Raw genomic sequence first — 20762 nt, forward strand, 5'->3', positions numbered from 1 at the left:
TCTCCCTAGCTTTTTCTGCCTTGGCCGACAACCACATAAGCCATAATCCTGGCCTAGGCTATCTTGGAGGCATGGAGAGCAAGCCCGCTTACCCTGCTCCCCCCCAGGTCACGCCTGCCCGCTACTCACCTGTGCCCCGCCACCTGATTGGAGAGGAGGACTTCACCAGGTGAGCAATGGTACCGCTGCTGGGTCCAACAGCAAAGAAGGCTGGGGGAGGGGGTGTCCGTCTCTCCCCACAGGCCTTCTTCTTCCTCTGGTGCACACAGAGGGCTGCGATTCTCTCAGAGGGAAGGTGCGAGTGTGTGTGTGTGTGTGTGTAACCTTCCCCCAAAGCTGAAAGCTCAACTGAGGACCTGTGCTTGTTGTGTTTTGAAGCAGGACCCATCCCGCCTTTTCTGATTGCTGTTAGGGTCCTTCTGGCCAGGCTCTTGTAGCCCCCAGCAGGCAGGGAGACCAATGACACAGCTGGAGAGTGGGGGGGGGGCTGGAAGGGGGCAGATGGGGAGGGGGTGTTAGCCTTTGAACACAAGGCCCAGCCCTTTTCTGTGCTGGGGATGGGCAAGAAGAGGGCTCTGTGGGCAAAGGAGAGAGCAGAGACTGGCATCAGAGGGGTTCGAAGGGCCAAGGCAAGCAGGCTTCCAGTGGGCACCCAACCACTGGCAGTGCTGGCTCATGACCACACGAGGGCGCGAACCAGACTGAGGCAGAGGAAGGCTGGTAACTGATGCCCTAATTCAAAAGTCCTGCTGGAGGGGGCAGAAACAGAGGGGCTGCCCCCTTGCCCACCAGATGCCCTGCCCCAATGTCCAGCAGGCTGCGACTTATAGGCAAGGGGTGAATAGGCACGTGAAGCCTCCCAGCCAGGACCCTGGCAGTCTTGGGAGCCCCAACCCTGCTACCAAGGGCCTCTGGGCCTACCCCACAGCTGGAAGGCTCTTCCTTGCTCTGGGGCAGCCTGCCTTCTGCAGAGCTGGCTGTGCAGGCTGAGCCCTCCCCTTCCCCCTCCTGCCTAACGGTCCTCCTGGCAGATGCCCAGAGGGAGGGAAGGCTTAAGGCCAGTGGCAGCTTCCTGGGCAGCGCCTGCATCTGGATCATCTCAAGGCTCTGACAGCTACGGCTGCTGGGAGGGGAGGGCGGGGCAGCGCAGATAAAAGGCAGGCTGCCTGCCCCCACCTCCCAAAGACACAGCCACCATGATCACGGTCAACGTCTCTTCCTCCATGTCCTACCGGAGGCAGCCCCCCCACCTGCAGTCTGCAAGCCTGCACCGAAGAGGGATTCGGTATTGTTTCCCCCCCCCCATTTGTGCTTTTAGTTTAGGGGTGGGGGTGGGGTCTCTGCAAGGCTTGTTGTTGATATGGGGGGCTGAATGGGTCAGCAATGCTGTCCTTGGCTTGATTCCATCCTGCCTCAGAGGGAGGGAAGCACAGCTCTTGGAGTGCAGACCCCTCCCAAGCTAATTGGCATGTGAGGTGGGGGGGGGCAGGAGCAGGCAAGCATCCTGCAGAGGAGGAAATGGGACTGATGCTGCTGGTTATGAGCCAGGAGAAGCTTGGGGGTGGGGAATGGAGAGGAGCTGACCCTCCCCAATTTTTCCCCCTTGTGTCCTTTGCTCCTTCCGGGCATCAGCAGACTAGCCAAAGGCTCCCTTTACTCAGAATGTGGGGTCCAATTCAACTCTGGACTGAATGTGGGGGTGCAGCTGACAGTTTTTTGGGCGGGCTGATTGACACCCACCATCTTGGGATGAAGCCCCAGCTGCTCTTGCTCACCCCATCCCTGATGGCTGCCCCTCTCCTCTTCCTCTTGCCAGGGAGCCCCGAAAGATCTCTCTGCACAAGGGCTCCAGTGGCCTGGGCTTCAACATTGTAGGAGGCGAGGATGGGGAGGGCATCTTCGTCTCCTTCATCCTGGCCGGGGGACCAGCAGACCTGAGCGGGGAGTTGCGGCGTGGCGATCGGATCCTGTCAGTGAGTGCAATGGGGGCTGCCTTCTGCTGGGGGGGGGGGAGATGGTGCTTTTGCACACCACCGGAGGTCTCCTTGCTCCTCTGGCCCTTCTGCCCAGCCATTAAGGGGTTAACCCGCTGGCCCACGGAGGGCAGGGCAGGGCACCTCACTCAACCGGTCCGGCCTGGCTTAGCCCAGCCCCATTGCAAGGAAGCTGGCTTCCTCTTGGCCAGGGGAAAACAGTGCCGAGGCTCCCCGCATAAATGGATCCTCCAGCCTGCGGGAGGCGGGTGAATCCCGGTCCTCGCCAAGCAGGCTGCCCCCCCACGTTCCAGGGACAGGGGGCCGCTTTTCACCAGGTCAGGCGCACGCTCCCTGCCACAGCTCAGGGCCTGGCGTAGTGTGCCAAGCCCGAGGCTGGAGGCTTTGGGAGGGGGGTGCGGGGATCTGGCTTTGCCCTCCTGCTGACGGGCGGGTTTGTTTGCCAGGTGAACGGCGTCAACCTTCGGAATGCGACGCATGAGCAAGCGGCAGCAGCCCTGAAGCGGGCCGGGCAAACCGTCACCATCGTGGCCCAGTACAGGCCCGAAGGTAAGAAGTCTGTGGCTCTTGGGGGGTCCTCCGGGGGGGGGGGGCAGGGCTGGCAGCTCAATGGGCCAACTGGGTGGCAGGGCACTCTGGTTGCCCCTGACTGGCTTCAGCCTCTGTGCCCGGTTCCTTTCTCTCCGGGGGTCCAGCAGAGCCGCCTCGGGTGGGCCCCGGAGGTGGTTGGTTTCCCGGGGCAGCTGGGCTTTTGTGCTGGAGAGGCGCCCGCTGGTGTTGCCCTCCCGGGGTCTCTGCTGGAGCCGATGGCCAGGCCCTGACCAAGGCCAGGCCGGAGCAGGGAAAGCAGCGGGGGCGGCAGCTAGAAGGCCCCCGGGGGCTGCTGTCCGAGGGGCTCCCTCCGGCCAGCCGGGGACCAGGAGCCGCGCGGGCGCAGAGGAGCCAGGGGACACCTGGGACAGCCGCGGGGCCGGCAGCGCAAGCTTTCCGCGGCTTGATGCGGCTCTTTCCCCGCTGCACCCTCCTGCGCGTCGTGTGTACGGGTTAACACGCGTCGGGGCTGAGCAGAGAGAGAGCGAGCGGGCGGGGCGGCGCTCTGCATGCAAATGAGATGCCTGGCTGGGGTTGCCCGGGGATTATCGGCGCCTAGAGATGGAGCAGCGCGGCCGCCGATTGGCCGAGCAGGACGCTGTCGTAGAAAGGGGCGGGGCGGGGCGGGAGGGCGTTGAGGACACACGGAGGGGCGTGGCCTGTGCATGGGGTGGAGACGCGGGGCTTCGAAACGGGGCGGCGATTGGGCAGACCTCGGAGCGTGGGGAGGACCGACTATGAGAGTTCGGGCGGGGATTGGACGGGCAGGAGGGGAGGGTCGGCAGCGCGAAATCCGGTTGGGCGTCACGGGCGGAGCGGAGTGCCGATTGGCCGGAGCCCGTCGCGAGGCCGCGCCTCCACCTTCCCGCCCGGGCGACCGGCCGGCCGGGCTTTGTGTGAGGACGGGGAGGCGGGGCGCCCGGCGGGAGCGCGGTCGGCGGCGGGCAGGTGAGCGGGCGCCGGGCCGTCCTTCGTGGAACCTCCGGGGCCGCCTGGAGCCCTGGCGGAGGAAGGCGGGAGCGGGCGGCGCGGCCTTGAACCGGGCGGGGAGCCTCTTCCTCTCGCGAGACCCTCCGGGTAGACCCCCCTCCCCCCGCGGGGGACGCTGTAGAGGGGCGGGGCGGTCCCTCCGTGGGGGGCGGGGGCCCCGGTGCCGCTCCGGGGAGGCCGTGCCTGGCATTGGGGGGCGGGCCGGCGCGGAGAGGCCCCCGGGCGCTGCGGGGCTTGGCGGGGGGCCGTTGGGGGCCCGCCCGAGAGAGAGAGAGAGAGGCCGGGGGATCCCCGGAGGGTGGCGGGGGGCGCTGAAGCCGAGAGGGGCCTCCTGCTTCCCGAGCCTCCCGGGGCAAGGGGAGCCCTTTGGGGGCGGGGGGGGGCTGCCCACCTGCAAAGGACCCCAAAGCCCCACGTGGCCGGTGCGTCGGGACAAGCGGAGGCTCATTTCACGGGTTGAGCCAGGAGCCCCACGTGGCCCCTCCCTGGCCGAAGCGCTTGGGGCCGTGGCGGCATCGCCCGGGAGCCGCCGTGGGGTGTGTGATCCGGCCCTGGGAAGAAGGGAGACGGAGCTCTTTTCTTCGGACGAGCCTCTTTCGCTCTGCGCCTCTCTTATTTCTTTTCACCGCCTTAACCTTTTTATCTGCCGGTCCTGAACGGGACAGTCCGGGTCCGCCAGAACTGCAATGTCCATAAAAGTCAGTCGTGAGAAAACAGCCTCAAATGGACTTTTGGGCACTAGTTTTATTCAGCCACCTTCTGCTTCAGTGGTCCCAGGCTGGAGATATAAGAGTTGGGTCGTGGGGCAGCGCGACACGAAAGGCGCTCCCAACATTGCTGAACTACTCCCGGCCAATGTGGCTGGTTGTGAAGGATGCTGAGTGTCAGTTTGACCGAATTGTGCGGGTTCCCGGCCCTGGTAAAGGAAAAGACCTGATATCCTGCAAGCCTGACCATTTTTCAAATTCCACGGGAAATTTTTGGCCGATCAGTTTTTCAGTCTCTGCTGAATGAGTGTGACTCTACACAGCAGAGAGTTACGCTTGGTAGCTCTGCGTGGAGACTCCTGAGACATCTGTTGCCAGTCTGTAGTAACCATGATCATAAAATCTTTTTGCTGCATTTTGAGCTCTGTGGCTGAAAGAGTTCTTGCTTGGTCCGGCTGAATCTTGCACGTATTTCAGAAAGGAGCAGGAGGGTGAAGCTGACAGATCCGCTGTTTGGTTGTGAAGTGAATAGTCCTGTCTTTTGACAGCTGGCATGACACTTGGTTCTTCCTCCCTGAGAAAGGATGTCTTGGGTGCAGGAAATTCTTGCTTGGTTTGGTTTTCTTTTTCTCTCCGACTCGCTGCCGGGTGGAACTTGCATTGCTGGTAGCTGTAAAGAGGAAGAGGGGATGAATGCTAACCAGAATGAGCTGAGTTAACCAATGTGGTTAATGTGGGATGCTGGGTTCCTGCTTGTCATCAGGCTTTGCGTGCTCTGATGCTTGAAACGTGTCTTCTTTAAGGAGAGGGCTTTGCAGCGTGGATACCAGCTGGGTTTCACATAGAAACATCCTACAGGAGAGTTGGGCTGTGGCTCACAACTGTAAATGTGTGGAAAATGATCAGTGTCCTTGTACCCTTGTGGGAGATGAAAGGTAAATAATAGTCCTCTGAATTTTAAAGTCCTGAGGGATAAAGCTGAGGCCCTGAAACAAGTAAAGACACCACAATCCTTTCTGAACCTGTGTTGAATTTCAGAAATGGGAAACACGTTTAAGTTTGTGGCACCTCTGGATGCAGAGTAGATTCACCTCTGACCCGAAAACAAGCTGCAGTGTTAGTCCTCTGCTTCTTTGCCTTGAAACTCTTCCAATAGCTAGGATTTATTTATTTGGAAGGCATTCAACCATCTGCCAGTGAAGTTCATGAAAGTGCTTACCTGCCTGTACATTTAAAGTGTAATCAAGGGGAGAAGCATTGCTAGGGAGAAGCAGAAGTATCAACATGATCTCTAAGAATCTTTAAGGAATTCTAAAACACACACACAAACCACACACCACACACACCCCGAGTTGAATCATTGGGCCCCAGGAAAGCTGCCTGAGATTGCTAAGGGCCCAGATCTCACTGCAGAAGCAACCAGCTGTTACTTGCTCTCGACAAGCCAGGTTCTCTCTCTCTCTCCTTACCTGTTTCTTGGCAAATGCAGAGCTGAAGGGTGGGGGAGGGGGAGAAAGATCCTTGCGCCTGTTCTGGCCAAGGAACTTGGAATAGGAACAGAGGTGGCAGCTGTTGGGATCATATCGTTAGCAGCTTCCAGGAGTCTGGGGGGGGGGGAATATGTATTATTAGTTCAAGATGATTTTCCACCGTCTGACCTGTTGGACAACTTCCTGTACTTAATTCAAGGGAGATACGGGCTGCTTCCCCACGTGATCCCCTCCCTCCCCCCCCAAAAAAAAAAAAAAAGCCTTTCAGTGCAGCTGAAAGCACCTTCTGCTAGCAGAGCGTTTCCTTGCTGGCTTTTGAGGCTGGCCTGGTTTTCTTATCCACCTCAGGGGTGCTTTTCTCCCCCCCCCTTCCGTGTTGATGTCATGAGAGGCTGATCAGAGCACACTGTCCTCCTCCGCGCGCCCCCGCGCTGGAAACTGAGCCCTTGCCATCTCCTGGAGCGGAGCAGCCTTTCTTGTTTGTCCCTCTGAGCCGAGAGTGGCTGGATGGGGGCAGCTTTTAAGTAGTGGAAGGAAACAGCCCGAGGCGGTCAGACAAGCTCTCGGAAGAGCTCCTAGTCTGTTTTGTGCCTTTGTCCTGAAATCTGCCCAGCCTTGAGTGGCGTTTGCAAGCTGAGGATGGGAGCCGGGTCTGCTTTTGCCAGGGACCCGCTTGGTTCAGGGTTCTCACACACTCACTCACACACACACACACACACACCTCCAAACATGGCAAAAAAGGAGAAAATTTTGCCACTTAAATGTTTGATATCAGTAGATGTGACGAGAGCTTCAGGGGCGATGCAGAGCGAGAGAGCACCTGGCTTCAGGGGAGCAGGTGGGAGCAGGATGCTGGGGGGGGGGCTCTACCCCTTTTCATCATTTGCATTTAGAGAAGAGCCTCTTCTTTTAATCCATTTATATTTTACCAGTCTGGTTGTGGCTTAGCTGTTTCAGAGGCCTGAGGAGGGTGCTGGAGATGGGGCCTGCAGCTTTGCCTCTCTGCAGCCACCAGCCTTCAAGGCAAGGATCGATTGTGAGGCCGCTTCTCCAAGATCCTGTGAAGGCGGCTCAGAAGGCTGCACGGTCTGGGGGAGAAGGCGGCTCAGGATACGGGGAAATGCTCTTTGAAGCATAAGTGGGCTCAGGGCGTTTCCATGCGCTGATCGTTGCCTTTTCCTAGCATCTCCTGCACCATTGTTCAAGGCACACATGTACCCCAACATGGTGCGTGTTTATATTAAATGATTTTTAAATCCATTGTCCCTGAAGCTGAGTTAGCTTGCTCCTGTTATTTCTACATTCTATATTGATACTTTGGAAAACTGGATCAATATTGGTCATGGCTCAGCTGCTGCCAGGGTGGAAAATTCACAAGCTGATCTATATCGATGCTTGGTGTGTGGTTGAGTTCTTGCCAACTGAGCACTCACTGTAACATAAGTAAAAACGTAACTTTGGGTAATTTTTCTAAGACTGCAGGACTGATGGGGCCACAAGGAGAGTGGGGGAGAAGATGGAGTTTTCTGGCAGAAAAGTAGGAAAAACAGAAAGCGATTGAGAAGAATCAGACTGGAGCCTGTGGACAAAGAACCCCAGCAAATGATAAAAATGGCTTTCAACTGCATAAAACACACCTTACAATGAATATCTAGGATTGAAGGAATTAAATCAGGCATACAGTAATAAAATCAAATAAATTGACATTTGGAATAATTAACAACACTTCATACTTGGGGCTCTGCTTTTAATTTCCACGTTTTTTAGCTTTCAGTGCTTAACAGTTTCTAGACAATGTACGTAGAGGCCAAAAAGAAAGGACCGAATAAAAGTTCCTAGCAAAAGAGAAGTTTTCCTGCTTTTGTTTTTAGCTGACATACCAGCGTATGTCTGGTTTAAACTTCCAGCAGAGATGATGTGTTTAATGCTGAATTGGAATTCTATTTTTATTATTATTATTATTATTTTTATTTTTATTATTATTATTATTATTTAGTAGTTAATATTTAATATTTAATATTCTGAATTCTGGAAGGCAACTAAGGCGTTTTCTCTGCTATTGGAGCAGAATTACTCTTGCTGGGAGTAGCAAGAAACTAAATGGCAGCCGTGTAGAAAATTCTTGTGGACTTGATTTTCTAAGGTCTTCTGCACATTGATCTTAAATTGTAAACTTTCAAAATAACCACCTCTACCTTATGCAAGCTCCTGTGTAATAACGTTGTTTAACAGTATGTATAATGCATGAAAATGGAAAAGGCATAATAACGTTGAAGTAAATGGTAAACCCAAGACTGTTTATATAACCCTTTGCTTGCATAATCTGGATGCTTGCAACTGCAGGACTAGGGAGATTGATAGAGCACCATGTTTGCCAGCGCCTTTAGGAATATTTTCAAACCATCCAAGCACTTTTGGCATTAAAGCCCAGCTTGGTTAAATTTCCTGTAATCTTATCTCCCGGGAGACTCAAGAGCCGGATGCCGGTAATGGACTTTTGAACGGCTGTTTACAATTAATTGCGCCAAGCCAACTCTCTTAAAACACAATTGCATCTCTTTAGCCATTGAAGTATTTGTGGTAATAGATGCTAGAAGTTTATTGTCAGTCTGGGGAAATACTGCCTGGAGATCTTCTACTTCCTTTCAGCCACTTTCGTTGGTTCCTGCGGATTCTGGGATTGTCTGTCCCCCTCCGTCTTTCCCCTGGTGTGTAAAGTGCTCCTCCTGTGTTGGGTTCCTTCTCTTGGGTGGCCGCCTTGATGTCAACCCAGCCTGTTCAGTCTCTCCTTAGTAAGGAAGAGGTTTAATAAGCTGCCTCTTTCTATATCCTTCCCCGGTGGCGTTTCTGAGAGCATGTGATCTCAGCCATAACGATACTCTATAAGCGCAGAATACTGAATGAATACCACCTGACCGGTCCCTGTTAGTTGCCTTTTTAGCCTATTTGTCATGCCCCGTTGAACCGTGACTTTCTCAAAAGGCCAACACCTGTATTCAGGTATGCAGTGTATCTGGCTCAGGACCTGGCAGGGGGAGTTGCACAGGTGATGGCTTCGGCCGGCTGCTTCTTTGTCCCTTGTGTGTGAAACGCAGAGACCCCGCTGGGCTGGGCTGCAGGGGGCCTGTCTGTGCCACGGCTCCCAACCCGCCCTCCTTTGTGCTTGCAGAGTACAGCCGCTTCGAATCCAAGATCCATGACCTCCGAGAGCAGATGATGAACAGCAGCATGAGTTCGGGGTCTGGTTCACTTCGGACAAGTGAGAAGCGGTCCCTCTATGTCCGGTAAGCAGAAGGGCCTCTTCAGATTTATTCTTTCGTTACAGTGCCGCACTCAAGGTGATCTCTACTTCTCTTCTCCCAGCAAAAGGGGCCTCGTGGTGCCACTTGCTGAGAATGCTGAGGTGTTAAAAGCCTGGCTAGGAGGACCCTTGGCTTTTAATCTGTTACAACAAAGTTGAGCCATTTTTCAGTTACAATTCTGACCTCGGCCTGTGGCTCAGCCATTTCCCATCTTCCTGAAACATTGCTTCCATGTGGAGTACCATCCCGAAGGCTGCATGGCCTCCTTGCATCCACCAGAGCAAGGAATCCCAGGTGGTATCCAGCGCGTGGGATGCCCCTGGCCTCCTGTGGTGGGGCACTCCTGGATCATTTGTGAATTTCAGGTCTCCAGGTGGCCCCTTTGGTCACGCACTTGCCAAGCACACTTGTTGAGCAAACCCAGCCATCTGACTGTCTTTTGTGCTATGAATCCTGAAATCAAATTGGGTGAACCTTGGTTTAGTTAACCCTAACAACCCCCCCCCCCGTGGGGAAGGGGCTGATCCTCCTCTGCCAAGCACTCTTGAGTCTTCCCAACATAGGAAAGGAGACGAAGTCTCTGCAGGGCCCCAGCCTTTGGCTTCACCCTGAAGCGGCTCTCTGGCCGTTGGTGGCTGCTTCTCTCGTGGGGTGCCTGGACTGATTCCGAGGGGAGCAAGCCGATAAATCCATTGCCCCTGGAACAGGGCTCTAGCGAGTGGTTGGCTGCTTACAACACAAGGCAACCCCGGTGCAGTTTTTTTGGCCCAGCCGCTTAGCTGCTTCGTGGCAAACGCCTCCCCAGCGCAGCTTCTCTCTTCAATGGCAAGGCAGCCAGGGTTTCTGGGCCCATCTTGCACAGCACCTTCTTGGCTGCTCCTGGGATTGAGGCAGCGCTCTGCAAACCCTTCCACACTGGGAGAGCAGACGCAGCCCTGTTGGGTGGAGTAGTTTCGAGCACAATTTAGCTGAAACTGATGAAATGGACAAGCTGCCGGTTGTGGTAATTACAAGGCTTGTTATGCCTGATCCAGCCCCGACCAAAACATTTTCCTGGGTTCTTTGTGCCGAGCAGGAAGTAAACCCTTAAATGGGGCAGAGGCACAGAACAGCACACCCCCTGGTGGCAGCAAGAGGAACCTGCAAAACAGCAACCCTCCTGGTTTTAGAATAGAATAGAATTAGAATAGAATAGAATAGAATAGAATAGAATAGAATAGAGCTGGAAGGGACCTTGGAGGCCTGCTTGGGAACCTACACTATTTCAGGTAAGTGACTGCCTAGTCTCGTCTTAAAAACCTCCAGTGAGGTTTTTTGCACCAGGACGGACCTAGATAGGGAGGCCCACTTTCCAGGCAGTAGGCTGAGGCCAAGGATAGAAGAACACATTGCATCCAACAGAAGGTCTGAGGTCCAGGCTTCAGTGTGTGGAACTTTGCAGACAGAGGATGACCTCCTGGCCATCCTGCTAACCTGCCTCATTCCTGGACAGGGCCCTCTTTGACTATGACCGAACTCGGGACAGCTGCTTGCCCAGCCAGGGACTCAGTTTCTCTTATGGGGACATTTTGCACGTCATCAATGCCTCAGACGACGAGTGGTGGCAGGCAAGGCTGGTGACCCCTCATGGCGAGAGCGAGCAGATCGGAGTCATTCCCAGCAAGAAGAGGTGAGTGCTTGTTCTGCCGTGGTGGCCCTTGTGGGGTGGATTTTCACTGGATAGTTGGCCAATTGTGGCGCTTTCCTTGAGGGGGTTGTCAGGAAGAGCTGAAACGGACTTTGGGGCGAGGGCGACTTGGGCTTGTGTTTTGCTTTCAAGCACGAGGAATTAGGTGGCAGAGAAAATTCTGCTCGTGATGTGCAGGACTGTTTGGATTTTTGAGCTTCTGTTTCCCTTACACTGAAGGCCTGAAGAATCAATCTCTTTTCTTTTTCTTGATGCTGTCAGAGTGGAAAAAAAGGAACGGGCACGCTTGAAAACAGTGAAGTTCCATGCTCGGACAGGGATGATAGAATCCAACCGGGTAAGTGCTGCTTGGGTTTTGGTGTGTGAGTGTGAGAAGCAGGGAAGGGTTTGGAATGAAATCCGACTGGGACGCAAGCACAGTTCCTGGCCAGTGCTGCTCGGGGGACGGTTGAACAAAGAGCCTTGGTCTGCAGGAGAACACACACACACACACACACACACACACACACACACACACACACACCCCATCCTCAGACTTCATCCAGCCAAGTTTGCCACTTCTCTGGCCCAGGACAGTTTCTGATGGCTGGCCCTGAATTCTCCGAGGTCTTGCTGAAGGCTGGGACAGGGAATTCCTCCACAGACTGGCGGAGAGCCAGGAAGCTGGCTGGGCCACGGGGACCCCTCCTCCTTGTTGTGGCAGTCAAAATTGTTAGTCATTTTCCACCATTCCTCAAGATCATTTCCTCCACCCTTAATTTTCCTCTTACATCCCCATTTACATGTAATTTCCATGATTTCATTTTGAGGGACAGCTTCCCTGACACTGATCACCGTTGTCTGTTCATTTTTTAATTTTTCTTGCATGCTTTAAACACCATTGTTTTTTGTCCTTTTTGTTTCCGTCCTTTTTGTTTCCTTCCGCACCCCTTGCATCTTCACCTTCTTCACAGTTGATCAAAACGAAACGTAAAAAGAGTTTCCGTCTCTCTCGAAAATTCCCCTTTTACAAGAGCAAAGAGAACTTGGCTCAGGAAAGCAGCGGACAGGAACGTAAGTAGCAGCTGCCCTGCTCGGATTCTCTCTGGGAGCCCCAGCAGCTGCCGCCTGGGTCCTCCTGGCTTCCTTGCTCTGCCTTTACCTAAGGGGGGTCTCGGACTTTGCTGGCAACGATGGTTCAAGCCGGGAGCACTTCGCTCTTCCTGGTGCCCCATATCTGCTCAGTGGTCTTCCTGCAGCCAAGAGCTGAAGCCTTACAAATGGCCCCCTCTGAATGTCTTTGGGGCAGAGCTTGGCTCCTGTGGGCTCCCTGATAGCAGCGGGTCTCTCTCTCCTTTCCCTGCCCAAGAATTTAGGATAAATAAGCAGATGGGGCAGTGGTGAAATGTAAAATTGGTTACTACCGGTTCTGTGGGCGTGGCTTGGTGGTGGGGGTAATGAGAATTCTGCGGAAGAGGTTGTAAAAAAATGCTTTTAAAAGGCTCCTCTGGCAATCCCAGCTGAGTTGCCTAATCGTCAGAACTTTTTAAAAGCGTTTTTTCTCCTTTAAAAGAAAAAAAAGCCTCTGACGATCAGGCAATTCAGCTGGGATCGCCAGAGGAGGCTTTTAAAAGCATTTTTTTCTACAACCTCTTTGGTCGAAGAGGTTGTAAAAAAATGCTTTTAAAAGCCTCTGACGATCCCAGCTGAGCCGCACGATCATCAGAGGCTTTTTTTTTTTACTTTTTAAAAGCATTTTTTCGGCCAAAGGAAAAATGCGTTTAAAAGTTAAAAAAAAAACCTCTGATGATCGCGTGGCTCAGCTGGGCATGGGGGGGCAGGGTTTTTTGCTACTGGTTCTCTGAACCACCCGCCGTCATCGCTACCGGATCGGGTGATCTGGTCCGAACCAGGAGCATTTCATCCCTGAAATGGGGACACATTCCACAGTTTCTACAAAATGACTAGTGAAGCCCTTCCAAAAGCAGCAGGTTTTGTGTGCTCCCTTTCCCTGAAGGGCAGCATTAGGCTCTCATGCCGTATTCACAAAGCCGGCAGCCTCCGCCGCCTGAAGCCCCAGTGCACTCTAGTTGGTCTTTCTGGCCTTGTCTTTTTTCTCGACTCCCAGCAACTTTCTGTTGCCTGCTGTCCGATCCCTTCCGTTGGAGTTGCAGGGATTGAATTTCAGGAGCTTCTCCTTGCTAAGCAGATGCCGGATTGCAAAGCTACACTCCTCTTGTACTGTTGGCCAGGAAAGCAGTCAAGGATTAGGATGGGAGGAAGGGCAGCCCCTGTGCAAGAGGCCTGATTACCGGGCGCTGCTGAGACTTGGGCAGGTGCCGAGGCTCTGTGAAGAGGGGACCACCGTGAGAGGCTGAGAATAACTCCGCCTAAACTCTCTGTAGCCTGGCGGATCTTTTGAGCACAATCCTGCCTTTGCTTTGTGCTCTGGCTTATGGTAACTGCAGGCTAGTCAGTCCGGTGGGTCTCCAGTGAGTAGAGAGCGACCACTGTGGCAGCGGGAGGGGGATTGGTTGAGAGGAGCAGCAGATTATCATTTTTGGGGGGGATTCTTGGGTTTGGGTTGCTGAGGTCCACACTGCTCTGTATAAGTGACAACCATCCATCCCCCAAGTAGCCCCGGCCGGGGTAGCTGGTCTCAGAACAAGGGACTCTGCTTGGTGCTGCCGAACCTTGTGAGCCTAGTACAGAGGACCAGAGCTTTGGCCTCGGTTCCTTCCCAGGCAGTTGGGAATGTCTGCCTTGGTGTCTTGGCTTCTTCTGGAGCAACCTTTGGGCTGCCTTACATTCTAGAGATCATGTTCAAATTAGGTTTTGGCACAGAAGATTGTTGGAAGCGTTGGTCACGAGCTTTAACTTCACATGCTGTTGCAGCTCTCAGCCATTCTGCACTCCTGTCACTAATGCTGTCCTGGCCCTGTCTCTCTCTCTCTCTCTCTCTTCCCCCCTTTCTCTTTCCTTCTCTTGTTCTTTTCTCTCCACCTTCCCACCCTTCCTCTCCCCTCTGGCTGGCTGTGAATCAGGACTTCCCTGGGTTAAGTGACGATTATTATGGCACAAAGAACCTGAGTAAGTGGAACTTCCCTGCACATCCTTCACTTTCCATTGCTAGCATGCCTGAGACCGGAAGGAAGCTTGCGGGACGCTTGGCATAGGTTCAGCTCCCACGAGCTCTGGCCTCACCGTAGTCACTAGACTGGCCGCCTCCTTCCAAAGAAGGGTCCCCTCTCGGCACATGCTGATGGGTCTTAGGAGCCGCTTCCTGGAAAGGGCTACCCAGCAGTGCAGTGAGTTGGCCAGGAGAAAAGCTGGCATCGTCTCAAGGCCTTCTTACAGCCAGGTGCCAGCCAAGGAAAGAAATTGGGCCAGGCTCATGTCAGGAAACTCCCCCCCCCAATCAGGTTATTGGACTTGGCCGCGTTGGCCCTGTGTGTGTGAACTCCTTTTCTCCCTGGCTGTCTCAATGGGGACACCTCAGTTGGGCAACCCTGTGGTTTCTTTCCTGTCGTTTGTTTGCCCACCAATCCCTCCCCTCCTGTCTTCCCTTCTCTGTCGCTTCAGTGGCAGGGCTGTGCTCTCGGGGGACAAAGGGGAGCTGGGCAGGAACAGGGCTGCATGCCTGTGCTTCAGCCCTGCTTGTGCCTGAGCTGCTCTGGGGCGCCTGCTACAGAGGGCAATGGAGGGGGAAGAGGTTGCAGCACCTGCTGCAGCCGTTGTTTGGGCAAGCGATCCATGCGTGGTTCCTTCCTTCCTGAGTGGAGTGGAGTGGATCAGCCGGGCTCCCCTCCAAGAATGCACCGAAGCAGAGGGGCCGGGGAGATCGAGAGCTTGTCCCCAGCGCTTGTGGCCGTCAACCCCTGGTATCCCCTGCTGTCAACCTGTGTGCATTAAATGCAGGCCTCTTTCTTGGTTGCAGAGGGTGTGACATCCAACACCAGCGACAGCGAGAGCAGTTCCAGTAAGTCTCCCCTGTTTGTTCCAACCCGAGTTTCCTTCTGGCATCATCCCAGTGCTGGGTGTGTGTGTGTGTGTGTGTGTGAGAGAGCTGCCGGTGCCTCCGCATTTTCTGTGGCTGGTGGCTCTTTTCAATTGGGATTGGAGCATCGCATCAGCCAATCAGCCAGGTAAAAAGGGTTGGTTTTAGGTAGCAGAGACCAAGGCCTGAGCAGTATCCCCTTTCATTTCGATATTATGCCGCCATTCCTCAGACAGGTGACTAAAGTCCAAAAGACTAGATAGGGGACTTTGGCTCCAATGTGGGCACAGAAGCTCTCTTGAACCGCCGATGTCTGCCTGTCATTTGACCTGATCTACAAACAGAGAAAGAAGGTTGCGGAATTGTAATTCCTGGTGTCCCTCATCTTTAGGCCAGGCTGGCTGGGCTGCTATAAATGGGGCTTCCCTCAGAGACGGTTTCCCCAAAGACTTTGTTGAGTCCCGTGGAAGGAAACCTTTGCTTCTCCCTGATTGCTAAGGAAAATTGAAAATGCCAGGGAGGTTTAATGCCTGAGAGATTAACAGCATTGCCATTTGGCAATGAGGTGTGTTGTTGTTGCGGCGAGGCCAGCTGATTCTTTCCAATTCTTTCAGAAGGACAAGAGGACACAATTCTGTCGTACGAACCTGTGACAAGGCAAGAAAGTAAGTTGGAAAAAGGCTGGTCCACCATTTTGTTTCTGGATGACAGCTTAGCTCTGAGATTCCTGCATGTTATTTTTCCTGATTAGTTTTGAACTTCACAGCTGAGCGGAGGCTGATCTCCAAAACTCCTCCTTCTCTTTTGGTCTGCCTTTCTAGTTCACTATGCCAGGCCAGTGATTGTTTTGGGGCCCATGAAGGACCGAGTCAACGATGACCTCATCTCAGAATTTCCACACAAGTTTGGATCCTGTGTGCCTCGTAAGCGATGGCTCCCTTGTAATTTTTTTTTTTTTTTTTGGGTGGGGGAGGAGAGATTTAAGGGACCCGTCCATCTTCCCAACTGATGCTTTAGGCCCTGTGCTCCGGAGAAGAGAGTGAGTGTTCACATCCATCACTTGGTCCTTTTTTTGTAGCAGAGGTTAAGGCCAGGCTGTACAGTCAAGGTCAGCCATGCCTGCCGATGTTTAAGAAGGGCACAGCTTTGGGCCCACAGATGCCGCTCTCTGAACCGCAGCAAAAGCCAATGCATATTCTTTCAGACACTACCAGACCACGGCGTGAAAATGAAGTTGATGGACAAGATTACCACTTTGTGGCCTCACGGGAGCAGATGGAGAAAGACATTCAGGACAGCAAATTTATTGAAGCTGGGCAGTTCAACGACAATCTCTACGGCACCAGTGTCCAGTCTGTGCGGGCGGTGGCTGAGCGGGTGAGTCTGGCACCACGGGCTGCGCCATCCTTGGTCAAAATACCGCGTGGGCAAGTGGCCTCTCGGGACTTGTGGCATTAGCTGTATTGTGTCCACTGTCAAACCAGCAGCAGACTCTGGTTCTGGCTCGTCTGTGCCAGATTTTGGATCAGCTTGAAGCTGCTGCTGCTGCTCCTATTCCATGCAGGAGTTGATGCATCGACACTTATGGCCTTAAATCACGATGTCATGCTTTGGGTTGTGATCCTCCTGATGAGTTTGGGGCGGAGGCAAAGCTGCTTGAAAGTGCTGTGCAAAGGCTGTGAGGTAACAGATGCCTTGCCCTCCTCCAGGGGAAGCACTGTATCCTGGATGTGTCGGGCAATGCGATCAAAAGATTGCAGCAAGCACAGCTGTACCCAGTTGCGATTTTCATCAAGCCCAAATCCATCGAAGCGCTCATGTGAGTAACATGGAGGTTTAGCAAATTGGGCTATTTGATTTATTCATCCAATTTATGCCCCACTCATCGCACTGGCTAAGTGACTCTGGGTGGTTTACAAATCAGACATGAATTTGCTTACCTGAATGCTACTTTTGAGAGGCGTGAACCCCCAGTGGTAGAGCAGAACCTCTTGAAAGATGCAATGACTGCCGTGGGACGGGCTTGGCAGGAGGGCCCCCTCCTGTGTGTTTAGTGATAGAGGCAGGTCACGTCAGACGTCTCTGGAGGGAAGGTTTAGTGATGGATATGGGGAGGTGGGTGTGGGGCAGCTCTTGCCAAACAGACCACGGTCATCTCAGTAATGGGTTTTTTGTCCACTTGGTGCATCCAACTCTCCCTTCAGGCTTTTTGATTGACAGAACTGTTATTTGGCTGCAGGTGGATTTAAAATCTACTTTGTGATACCTTTCCTTGCACTCAACTCCAAGAATTGCCAGCCTCGGTTTCTCTGTGACCTCCATACCATCCATGGGCCATGAACGTTTTCCCGAGGCCACAGACCCTCCCGCTTTCCCTCCGCCTGTGTCTTCAGGTGGAGTTGAGATGCCAACACGCCCTAGCGATCCAGGAGACCCTCAGAAAGCAGAGGAAAAGCCCGATTTCAGGCAGTGGCAGAAGCAGAGAAGCTCCGGTCGGGGACAGAGGCTTTTGTCCTGAGGCTCTCTCTCTCTCTCTCTCTTTTTTTTTTTTTCGGGGCCTGCAGGGAGATGAACCGGAGGCAGACGTACGAGCAGGCCAACAAGGTCTTTGACAAAGCCATGAAATTGGAGCAGGAGTTTGGAGAGTACTTTACAGGTGAGAGTTCTCTTGGGTTGTGAGCTTGTGGTGGGAACTCCCCTCCGTAGTTGCCTGCTTCACCGCAGGAATTGGGAGGAGCGCGCAAAACAGGTTTTCATTTGGATAAAAAGACGGGGGCGATAATGCAAGATCGGTTTAGTTGCTTGAAGCTCCTAAGGAGGCAGTGGGGGAAGGAAAGAGGACCTTCTTGTCCAGTAAACCACTTCTGTTTTACTTCCGTAGCCATTGTACAAGGAGACTCCCTGGAAGAGATTTACAGTAAAATCAAACAGATAATAGAGGACCAATCTGGGCATTATATCTGGATCCCATCCTCTGAGAAACTGTGATGTCCCCCTCCCTTCAATCGACCCATGAGAAGATCAGCGACCCTTCCCCTGTCCTCTGCCCCAGAGGGGGAGCGAGAAGGCCACCCCGCCCCTTTTCTAGATGGTTGACAATTGCGTTTTCTAGTCCTGTTTTTCTTTATCTTGGGATGGGCCAGTCTCCTCCATCAAGCGACTCTCCCCACCATTCCTGCATGGACGATCCTGCTGCTCCCCTAGAAATGGAGACAAACCCTATTTGAGAGTTTTCTGTGTTTTTAATTAAGAAAATACATCAACCGTTGGAAGTCAAGAAAAAAAAGGCAGGAGGTGGAAGTGGACCACTAGCCTCAAGAGCCACCAATGCGACACGTGGACAGTTCTTGCCCCTCTCAATAGAATGGAGACTGGCAGCCTGCCAACATTACCAAGAAGAAAAGGCAACAGAATGCTTTTATTTATCTAGATATGTAATTTTATATATATAATATATGCTCTGAATATATATACATATATATGACTAGAGAATGTTCTGAATATAGTCATATATATATATATATATATATATATATACACACACACACACATGCACACACACACACACACGAGACTAGAGAACCCGAGGGGGCTGCTGAAATGTTCTTTGTTAGCGAAAGAATTGCCGCCTTGCCTCAGCCATTGGGACAGACACCGCTGTGGAGGTGAAATTCATGGTACGACGGAAGGTTTTGGGGTGCTGCTCTGTGGTTCTTCCAAAGCCTATTTCTGCATTTGGAAAGAGAGAAGGCAGCACTCCTATTATGGAGCGAACAGAAGGCCCAGAACCACATAATGAGTTACAACAATTTATTTGAGCACGCAAAAGCAAAAAGATAATGCTACATATTAACTGCACATTGTTTTATGTCACCTGATGTGTTTGCATGAGAGGTTTTTTTAAGCTGCTGTTAAACCAAAATCATGTTTGTGTTGGTGTGTTGGCTTTTCATTATTCCAAGCTTTTGATTTTAATAATGAACTGAACGGGTATACAATCCAGTTTTTTAACTTATTTTTTAAGATTGTTCCATTGTAAATAGTTTCCAGACCCAACCTACAGACCGTGCGGGATGAGCACAGCGGCTGTTTAGTGTTGCAGTCGGAGCACTTGTAGAGACTCGACTCCATCCCACCGACTGTTCTGTGGAAGATCGTGGAGTTGTTCCGTGCAGTGGGAAGCTGGATGCAGCGGGTGGTATGAAGAGAAGCTTGTGCCTTGGAGGGTTACTCTTTCAACCATGTTTTCAGTGGAAAATTGACTCAAGAACCTGGGAAGTTCTTATTCTAGCAGAATTTGTGCCAAATTCTGGTTGCAACACTTGAAGCCCTTCCTGACCAAGCTAATCCTTAGAGGCTCCGTGAAGAATCGCACCCTCCGTCTTATTTTGTGTTTCTACATGATCCTCGTTGCAGAGGGACCCCAGCCATTCCTTGCTGCCAACATCTGCTTGCAGTTCTTCAGGATAGCGAAGGGCAAGTGCAATTGAGAACGCGCTCTCCGCGTGGCACAGACTGTTAGTCTTCCGTGGACTGCGGCTAGCTGCTCATGGGAAGCCTTGATTTGTGGTCATGTCAGTGTGTAGACTGTAGGTGCAAAAAGATTTTTTTTTCTATTGCGAACAAGAGAGTCAGTTGGATTTGTGGAAGTTCTGGGTGGAGTGTTCCGAGCGTTGCTAGATGGGTGCAAACCCTTGCCTGTGGGCCAGGGGAGATTTGCCTACTTTCGCCATCTTGCCCCAATCCCAAGTTTGAAAGAGATGATTGTACACATCTCGTTTCCATGGAGCGAGAGCCACGGCTGCTACGGGAGGGAAGGAGGGAGGGAAGAGAGATCCGAGTTGTCCTGGTCCCAATCCCCGAATGGGACGAGGCCTATGCTTGTAGCCGGTTGATGCTGTCCGCTCCATAGCTGGTAGGTAGCTATATCATTCATTGTGTGATTTGTGCACGGCCTTCATTGTTAAACATGGGTGAAAACTGTCATCTTGCGGAGAATCATTCTGGTAAGCGAGAAGCCATTCCCACATCAGCTGTGTTGCAAGTGGAACTTTGGAAGGACCAGAGCTGCTGTTCACTGGTGAAGAATCGGGAGGAAGCGGCTGTCGGGTACAAGAATCCCTGGTGGAAGGTTTTGGGAGAGGCCACCACCGACTTCCTCTGCTCAGCTGGTGTTGCAAGACATGTTCTGAAGAACTGGACTATGCATAAATAGAAACAGCTCTCGAGGTGGCTCGTCTCCGATGACTTTTATTTTGTAATAGCCGGTCACTGTCTTCTAGGCTCATGGAGGAAGGGCCTGCCTCCTCCATGGTGTAGCTGAAAGTATCCAATCATGACACTAGTTGGTTTACCAGTGTTTCTTCCAAGGAGACATATATTTTTAATAAACGAACATTGCAATGAACTAGTCCGCTGCCGTTTTCTTGGGAGGGCCTTGGCTTTTGGGGGGGAAGGGGGCAAAATTACCTTGTAGGGCTTCAGGGGCCAGAAATATTAATCCAAAGCTGATGTTTCCATCATCCTCATCTACATGTGAACACATCACAGCCTTTCATTAGTGATTTGGAATCCTCTTAAAGCTATTTTGCTGGATTCTTTTGACAGTTACTTTCTACCTTTCATGGAGTCTTTCAAACCAGTCACTACACAATGAATGTAGTACTTGCAAAATTGGAAGTTGTGGCAAATGCTGCAACAGCATGGTTATTCGCCTTACAGTGCAGGTGTGTGCACAGCCAAGTAAACGGCTACCTACTCCTAATAGTAATATAGTGGTCTCTGGGTGCCCAAGGAATCGCCTTCATAGACGTGTTCATGAGATTCAGAGTGGGGCATATGTGGTACACGAGATAAGAAGCTGAACTATAGATCTGAACTGAATTCTGCTTCATTTGTTAAGCCAAAATGGGTGAATTGCTTGTTTAGGCCGCCTTGAGCTTCTAGGAAAAAATCAGCAGCACAAATAATTACAAAAAATACATAAGGGAAGACAAATACACTTGTAAACAATTAGAACTCTTTT

At 52.4% G+C, this 20762-nt stretch overlaps 1 protein-coding gene across 7 annotated transcripts in view; it reads left to right on the forward strand.

The window, feature by feature from the left end:
* The window catches only part of DLG3 (discs large MAGUK scaffold protein 3), a 40878-nt gene extending 20740 nt beyond the window's left edge, over positions 1-20138 (forward strand). For 3 of the 7 annotated variants that reach the window (XM_058197062.1, XM_058197064.1, XM_058197065.1), the window contains 14 exons: positions 10-169; positions 1817-1973; positions 2441-2543; positions 8942-9056; positions 10567-10743; positions 11023-11098; positions 11715-11814; positions 14678-14719; positions 15352-15402; positions 15559-15660; positions 15942-16114; positions 16447-16556; positions 17302-17393; positions 17619-20138. In XM_058197062.1, coding sequence (XP_058053045.1) covers positions 10-169; positions 1817-1973; positions 2441-2543; positions 8942-9056; positions 10567-10743; positions 11023-11098; positions 11715-11814; positions 14678-14719; positions 15352-15402; positions 15559-15660; positions 15942-16114; positions 16447-16556; positions 17302-17393; positions 17619-17725 — 1565 coding nt within the window. In that variant the 3' untranslated portion in view covers positions 17726-20138. Of the gene's footprint in view, positions 1-9; positions 170-1152; positions 1286-1816; positions 1974-2175; positions 2312-2440; positions 2544-3450; positions 3534-8941; positions 9057-10566; positions 10744-11022; positions 11099-11714; positions 11815-14677; positions 14720-15351; positions 15403-15558; positions 15661-15941; positions 16115-16446; positions 16557-17301; positions 17394-17618 lie in introns of those variants that run through there. The other 4 variants (XM_058197066.1, XM_058197063.1, XM_058197067.1 and 1 more) reach the window with 4 other exon arrangements.
* Positions 20139-20762: the final 624 nt, after the last annotated feature.

This window comes from Ahaetulla prasina, chromosome 11, assembly GCF_028640845.1.
Source record: "Ahaetulla prasina isolate Xishuangbanna chromosome 11, ASM2864084v1, whole genome shotgun sequence".
Lineage (NCBI taxonomy): Eukaryota > Metazoa > Chordata > Lepidosauria > Squamata > Colubridae > Ahaetulla > Ahaetulla prasina.